This window comes from Syngnathus acus, chromosome 14, assembly GCF_901709675.1.
Source record: "Syngnathus acus chromosome 14, fSynAcu1.2, whole genome shotgun sequence".
In the NCBI taxonomy this organism is placed as follows: domain Eukaryota; kingdom Metazoa; phylum Chordata; class Actinopteri; order Syngnathiformes; family Syngnathidae; genus Syngnathus; species Syngnathus acus.
The window spans coordinates 6,060,003-6,068,404 of record NC_051099.1 but is presented as its reverse complement, the minus strand read 5'-3'; the positions used below and the strand labels follow the sequence as shown (position 1 = coordinate 6,068,404).

Here is an 8,402-nt window from a genome sequence, read left to right as displayed (position 1 = left end):
CTTATCATGTGACCAGTAGAGCCCTTGCAATCTTCTATTTGAGCTTTACAACAACGCCCCCTGGTGTGCGAAACATATGCAACTTAACACATACGAATTTATTTTTACTGTGTTGTAATAAATTAATAAAATAAGTAAATATGATATATATATATACAATATAATAAATAAATATTTCTGTATGGTTAGGGTGAATAATGAAATACGTTTGCGTGTGTGTTCTGGTTAGGACGTAAAGGGAGGGGCGTGGCTAACGTTGAAAAGTAGCGTCGCTCTTGTTTTGAGGCTTTAAAAAAGTGGAGGCGTTCTCCCACCCCTTTAGTTAGTCACATGGTCTGTTTTCCCCTCTCTCGTGACAGTTTCGAGCAACCAGGCGTGTCATGCCGCCGTGTTGTTATTGGGCATCTTCCTGCACAGGCCCCAGCTCTCAGCTCGGCGCCGATCACCGGCCCGGGACGGCAACAGCCAGCGCCAAGTGGACCTAAGGCGGACACAAAACGTGGACGTTTACACGCCGGAAGTGGGCTACTGTTTACCCAGGGACGGTCGCGGTAAGTCTGAGAATCCTCGCCGAGGAATTAAGCTGGTCAATGCTCGCTTGCACGAGCCCAAATGTACTTCCATTGTGGACGTTTCAATGTCACTTTTTGATGATGCAGTTTTGTTTCGGGTTTGAATGATTTTACGCGGTGTGCCGCCGAGCTGCTTTCACTTCCTGACTCCATAACAACACTAGCAAGGGAGCACTACTCGCAATTCCTCTTCAAATGTCAACTTTTTAGCGTTCGAATCCGCCACCGTTCTGCGTAAATGTGAAAGAATCGATACTGTACTTGAACGCGCTACAAACTAAGGCAGAGGGACCACCAGATGGCCTCTGTAGGTGCTTTGTATCAACATCTGGACGGCATCTTTATTTTTAGCATCAGCAACAATACAAACAATTTAAACTTTTACAAATCAATATCAGTAACTACCGTGCATGAAAATAGTTGCATCCCACTTTGGCATGTTTTCTATGACTCACTTCTGTGCCACGACAACAGTGGTTCCCAATTCTGGGTCCATCACAGAATAATGATGTCATCATGTGATTTAAAAAGTGGGGGACCATTGTCCCAACAAAATAAAGATACTTAGCTAATTACTCCTCTTTAGCTTTGGGCCAATTAAAAGCTCAGATATAATTAGTACTTATCACATGAAACCCTTGTATGTGTGCTTTATTTCTTTCTTTCTCTGAATGCTTCTCTCATGTAGGTGACCTAAGGCAAGGACCTTTTATAAAATGATGCATATGATTCTATAAATGGTAAAGTCTGCATACTGGGCCCCCAAAATATGAAGAACAAACCAGGAGAGACTTTACTCCAGGCCTGCTTTACTATTTGAATGATGTCAAAAAAATTCAAGTAGAAGAGAAGTTTCATGTCTGGTGTCATTACAGTTGCTGCTTGAGCAATTGAGGGGGTAGGGGGGGGGGGGGGCTTGCATTGCATCACATCAAAAAAAGGAAGAAAGAAAGAAAGAAAGAAATACACACCGCCAAGCTCTTTTAATGTCAAACGAGACACGAAGCTGTGAGTCAGCTGGCTCCAAATACCAAGCTGAGGTGTGAGCAGTTTTTCTTTATTAGCGCAACGCGTCACAAATATCACAGGCTGGCTGGCCATTCATGCGAGTGTGGAATTGTTTCATCTTGGCTGCGCTTCATGGAAGCAAATACTTTCTGCTGTCCACCCAGGCTGGAAATAAGAACAAAATGTGGATCAAATTGATTGTGAAGGAGTAACATGACTTGTCAAATGCATTTTAAAATCAGGTGACTGTCACAGGATGTTAGTTAGTTAGTTAACTTTCTTAATCCGACACTTTGAAGACATGAACATTTTAGTTGAATAAAATGACATATTACGTGCATTTAAACATGCTCAAATGAGCCTAATCATATGTAATAAGTCACGGAGTGGTCATAATGTAACTGATTGTCTTTTTCGGGAAGCACTGAACATGTGACAAACTGTGGGTCAGTAATTTTAAGGAAACTAGATCACATTATACAAAACTTTTTTTTGTTAAATGTATCATGTAGTATTGTGGTCCAATGTTAGAAAATGACAAGCAGATGATACGTAAGGAATATTGTGCCAGTGGTGTGGCACATTCTTCATAAACTAGTTTTCACATGTCTAAGTTAGCAGCCTCCACAAGATGCTCTTAACATTATTTGTTTTCAAAATCTGGATTCTTGCTTATTTTCATCGAACTGATTTCTGTTCCACAGGGCCAAGTGAGGAAGCGAGCATGTCAAACGAGCGCACCCCCCTCGTCTCTTCAGGGGTGTGCGGTATGACCATGGCGGCGGCGGCGACATGCGGCACCGTACCGGACACGCCCCCTGACGCCACGTCAGCGATGCCGAGTAAAGAGCCCCGAAAGCTCAACACGTTTTTCGGCGTGATGGTGCCGACCATCCTCTCCATGTTCAGCATCGTGTTGTTTCTGAGAACGGGTGAGCTGCGAAAACCTCAGCGGCAATATTTGTGTGTACTTTGGTTGACTTGAGCTCCTCTTTTTAGGTTTTGTTGTTGGCCACGCCGGGCTCCTCCAAGGCCTTCTGATGGTGATGGTTGCCTACTTCATCATCGCGCTCACCATCCTATCCATCTGCGCAATTTCCACCAACGGGGCCATACAGGGGGGCGGCGCCTACTGTATCCTTCTTTCTTCAAATTGTATTTCTGTGCCGAGCCTCTTGTGTCTCAAAAAGCTTGACTCCATTCATCAGACATGATCAGTCGATCGCTGGGCCCTGAGTTCGGAGGCAGTATTGGCTTGATGTTCTTCTTAGCAAAAGTCTTTGCGTGTGGAGAATACGTTCTTGGTTTGGTGGAGGCTATTCTTGATGTGTTTGGCGTGGATGCCGGTAGGATTTGTGTTGTTATTTTGGCCATGGCTTATTATTTTTCAGTTATCTGTAACATTTGAAAGGATTTACACGTATCGTTGAAGAGCCTTTGCATTCTTGTTTTCTTTTCAGAAACGTCCATGTCCGAAGGCTTGCGCGTGCTCCCTCAAGGCTACTGGTACACTGTGCTCTACTCTTCGGCGGTCCTCCTGCTGTGTCTGCTGGTGTGTCTGGTGGGCGCCCACATCTACTCCCGGATGGCCTTCGGCATCCTGCTGCTGGTCAGCGTATCGCTGCTGTCCATCTTCATCAGCGCTTTGGCCGTTAAGCCTCTGGATTTTGTCATCAGTCACACGGGGCCTGACAATCAGACGCGACGTTACAACGCTAGCTACACAAGCTTTAACGTGACAACGCTAAAGAACAACCTGGGCTGTGAGTATTTGAAGGTGTTTTACTCTTTTCAAATGTTGACATGCGCGTCTCACACTCTTGCCCCGCAGCTGGTTACTCGTTGGACTACAGCACCAACTCGGTCATGTCGTTCGCCACCGTGTTCGCCGTTATGTTCACCAGCTGCACTGGAATCATGGCCGGAGCCAACATGTCAGGTTATAAATATATATATATATATATATATGATACCAGTGTAATATATGGCGCACTAGTCAAGTGGTATCGGGTGTTATGGTATCGGATCATTTCTTAAACGAGTACCAATACTTGTACATCAACACTAACTTCTAGATTGTTGTTGTCACTGAAGGAGACCTGGAAACTCCCAGTGTGTCCATCCCTAAAGGAACCATCGTGGCCGTCATTTACACCTTCATTGTCTACATCCTTTTCTTCCTCTTGGTCAGTGCCACTTGTGACAGGTGGGAAACTGAAGCCAAACTTGGATTTCATTCCACGTCACTGCTGTTGTAAATTATGATGGATTTTTTTCCTCTCTCTGTAGAACTCTTCTGATTCAGGATTATGGTTTCCTCCAAAGAATTAACATCTGGCCACCTTTTGTGACTATTGGGATATACTGTGGTGCTCTCTTTGCTGCAATGTGCTCCATGATAGGAGCATCCCGCATTCTGCATGCTCTTGCTGTGGACCATCTCTTTGGTACGACCTAAGCTCACCAAGAAGACTGCACCAATTTTATCCAAATTCATTATTTTCTAAGCAGATATTTCTTTCTTTTTTTCTTTTCAGGTTTGCCATTAGCACCTGCCACTATCACCACCAGATCGGGGAACCCGTGGATGGCGGTGGTCTATACGTGGGGGCTGGCCCAGGTTAGTGGGCTCTCTAATGTCTTTTTTTTTGACTCATTGTTATAACTTGCTTGTGCGTTTGCGTTGCAGTGTGTGGTGTTTGCAGGCCAGCTCAATGCCGTTGCCAGCTTGGTGACGGTTTTTTACTTGCTTGCCTACGCAGCTGTTGACCTGGCCTGCTTGGCTCTCGAGTGGGCGTCGGCCCCAAATTTCAGGTACTCAATGTAGACTACAGGGAAGCCAGTCTGCCATTTTCCTGAAATAATCGTCTGCAGTCATTTTATATTGCCAAGTTTCCCAAAAGTGTTGGCCTGAAAATATATAGTCAAATTGATGGTTGATGGCAAATGATCAAAACAGACTTCTATTTGTCTTTTTGTTTTTTTACAGGCCAACCTTCCAGTTTTTCTCCTGGCACACGTGTCTGCTGGGGATCCTGAGCTGTTTAGTCATGATGTTCGTCATCAACCCCGTCTACTCATCGGGCAGTATCGTCCTCCTTTTGGTTCTGCTGCTTTTCCTCCATTACCGCTCTCCCACCAGTAGCTGGGGCTACATCAGCCAGGCTCTCATCTTCCATCAGGTACCATCCACACCCATGGCGCCTCGCTCTTAACTTTCTCACTTTCCATTGTGGTTGTAGGTGCGCAAGTATCTACTGATGCTGGATGTGAGGAAGGACCACGTGAAGTTCTGGAGGCCCCAGGTGTTGTTGATGGTCGCCAATCCGCGTTCCTCCTGCCAGCTCATCCTTTTTGTCAACCAGCTGAAAAAGGGAGGACTGTATGTGCTGGGCCACGTGCAGCTTGGAGATCTGGGTAATGGGAATGGTCTGTGTGGGACAGCTGCAGCTAACAGCGTTAACTGATTCTTATCTTTTCCGCAAACAGCCCCTCCTACCATGCACACGCACACTCAGCCAATCCTCCATCACAATAACTCGTAACAGTGTGTACCATTCATTCACTTCCTGTTTTCTTTACGGTTAACTCGGCCTTGTCTATTTTGAGATGATGAAGGTCACCCTGATGACAATAAGCAAATGATGCATTGTGTAAATGATTTCATAAATACAATGCTCATTTGTCGTGTAGATTCAGACGTTTCCCTTTGCTGTACAGTAGTCTTTCTTTCACGTCTCATGCCCCCTAGTGGCAATCAGGGGTAGTTGTGATGGGTGCCTGTAGCTTCTCAAGAGTCACACACAACCACACGGATGTTCAGATCTTCCTCGGCCTGGAACTTGGGTTGGGGTTAGGGTCTCTGTGAGAGAGTCTCTGCTCGTGGTCAGCCTCCGTGATAATGAATCAAGATTTTGTCTGTCTTTCAGATTCTCTGCCATCAGACCCCGTGCAGCAGCAATACAACTTCTGGCTGAGCTTAGTGGACAAGCTCGGGGTGAAGGCCTTTGTAGACCTGACTCTCTCGCCGTCCGTCAGACAAGGAACGCAGCATCTTCTACGCATCACAGGCCTCGGTAAGAAAAGGAGATGACAAATAGCAGAGAGTTGTGCGCAGTATTCACTCTGCAATGTTTGTGTTTCTCTTCCAGGCGGCATGAAGCCCAACACTCTGATTTTGGGTTTCTATGACAGCTGCACCCCCGAGGACTTCTTCCTCCAAGACGCCGCCTTTTGTGGCACATCAGCAGGACAAGGCACAGACGGCGAATATAACTTTGGGGTTGACCTACCTTCACTCCAGGCCCATTTCCCTCCCGTCCGACACGTGGAGAGCCCTCGCTGGCTCTCCCTAGAAGAGTACGTAGGGATAATTTCCGACGCCATCAAAATGAACAAGAACGTATGCCTGGGCCGATATTTCTTCCACTTGGAGGGCGAAGGGAAGCAAAGCAAAGTGGACGGTTCGGAGCGGACCATCGACGTGTGGCCTCTCAACCTGCTGCAGCCGGGCTGTCGCGATTATCAGGACGTGTGCAGCCTTTTTTTGTTGCAGATGGCCTGCGTGCTCAACATGTCCAACAAGTGGCGCCACGCCAGAATGAGGATCTTCCTCAACGTGGAGACCGAGTCGAGCGACCAGGGATGGGTGGTAAACGAAGAGACCTTTCGAGAGTTGCTAAAGAAGCTTCGGATCAGAGCGTCCATCAAGATCGTCCCGTGGGACTCGGTGGTGCAACACCACGCTCAGACGGGTACCGAGGATGTCGAGGAACAGAGCCACATCCTCTCTGACCACTTCCTGTCAGCGGTGAACTCTATGTTGACGGAACACAGTTCTCAAGCTGCTGTCCGTTTCCTCTATTTGCCGCGGCCGCCCGCTCATCACAGCCATTCCCAGACATACTTGGCCCAGCTGGAAGCGGTGACCAGCGGTTTGGGTCCAACGCTCCTCATCCATGGCGTCACCCCGGTCACGTACACGGACCTTTAAGTCTTTCCTGACTGCTTCCAAGCACTGGTTACACATGGACGCAATGCTTCAACAAAGCATGCACTCAACACACACTTCATTTGAGCCATATCATGTGGTCCAATACAAACAACGGCTTAAACATTCAGCACTTACAAAATAATAATGCTTTGTGTTCTCAGTGGTCCTTGTTTTGCATTTAACAATGTATGTAATTTTTGTACAGGTAAACCAAATTGGAGTGTCCGGTGGGTGTATGACACTGTATATTTGAATCTGTGTCTGTTACTGTCAGTCAAGTGTAAATACTTGATTAATTCACATTGCCATAGGATATGTTACGATTTTCATGCACTCAAACTGCTTTGGTGATTAAAACAATGTTTACCGGTCTAACAGTACAGTACAGTCTTCAAGTTCAGGTTGAAGGTATTGAAGAGCCTTGAAAACAAAACTACAATTATGACCAATATGGGACCTTTGTCTAAAAATAGCCACATTTTCAGGGATGTCATTCATAATTTTGTGGTATTTAAAAGACAATATTATAATGGTGTCTGTTTTAATGTATTTATTTTTTCGCAAGACTAATCTCTTGCAAAAAAGTGAGTGTTTTGTTTGCATTGTTTTCTTGATACAAAACATTCTAATTCAGTACTGATGAGACCAGTACCAATTATGGCTCAAATTTCATCAACATTGTTCAACAAAGTGAAATGTTACTCAGTTATTGTAACCTCAGCAACGAAGTTAATGCAATTTGTGTGTGTTATCCATTGTGTTTGACACTGCGTGTTACTGCACTACAAACAAGAAATTGCCTCATCAGCGTTTCAGTGTGGGCAGCACGGTGGTGCACTGGTTAGTAGTGTTGGCTCGTGAGTGAACGATTCGTTCAAAAGAACACATCTTTTCAGTGAACGAGAGTGAGCGAATCACTTCCTAAAGTGATTCGTTCTTTTTTCAGTTCACGACTTCATTCGGTAATGCCCATTGAAGCTGGTGCCACCTCGCCATAAAACAAAACGAAGAAAATGACGTAACTTCCCGTTCACGAACGAGTCGTGAATTGTATTTCCCATTCATCGCGAGAACGAATCGGTGAGGGAACGAGTCATTGAGTGAACTACCTTCCCGTGCATCAACGGATCAGTCAGTGAACGTGTTGCGGCTCCTTGCGTGAACAATTCAGCGAATGAACGTGAGCCAGAATGTAGATAAACGATTTGCCAAGGAAAGAAAGAACCACACACTGAAACACCATTTCTTTTGTGCTCGTTTTCTCCAAGCTAACGACTAACTTTATTGCATTGATGCGCCGTTATGCAACAGCGGGGAGTTTATGCTTCTCTTTGGGTAATCTTTATTCTATAACACAGTAGTTTTTAAATAACGTGTATGCATATTGTATGCCTATATTGTTATCCAATATATATACTGCAATTTCACATTAGATTGCTGGTTTGAAATTTGCTTGTATTATTATTATTTTAATAAACATTTATGTTAAAACTTGTCTGGTGTTTTATTCCTTGTTTTTATTTTTTTGGGCATAAAAACATAAAAATGTGACATTTGGTTAACTGCTTTATATGACAATATGTATGTGTTTTACATTGTGTATATGTGTTGGTGTCCCCCAAAATAAAGAGCAAGTAGTCAAATACACATTCTTGACATGTACAAAATGCATAAAGTTATTAGGTACACCTGAAAATGGTGGTGTACCTAATGGAGTGTCCGTGTGACTTCACAGATCAACCAGCCAATCAGGAGGTGGGGGTGAGGGCGGGTGTGGCACTTTTCACTTTCAGTTAAGCTTTGGCCATGATTTTTCCCTAATGAAGTGG

General features: G+C 45.0%; 1 protein-coding gene across 1 annotated transcript; it reads left to right on the top strand.

Annotated features, from left to right (window-relative positions):
• Positions 1-324: 324 nt before the first annotated feature.
• slc12a9 (solute carrier family 12 member 9) lies at positions 325-6,573 on the top strand. Its single transcript, XM_037269545.1, has 14 exons — positions 325-551; positions 2,285-2,512; positions 2,580-2,714; positions 2,789-2,926; positions 3,041-3,343; positions 3,412-3,519; positions 3,675-3,786; positions 3,870-4,027; positions 4,118-4,200; positions 4,270-4,394; positions 4,570-4,762; positions 4,823-4,997; positions 5,510-5,656; positions 5,732-6,573. The coding sequence occupies exons 2-14, from the start codon at positions 2,305-2,307 to the stop codon at positions 6,571-6,573; spliced, it is 2,727 nt and encodes a 908-aa protein (XP_037125440.1). The 5' UTR covers positions 325-551; positions 2,285-2,304.
• Positions 6,574-8,402: the final 1,829 nt, after the last annotated feature.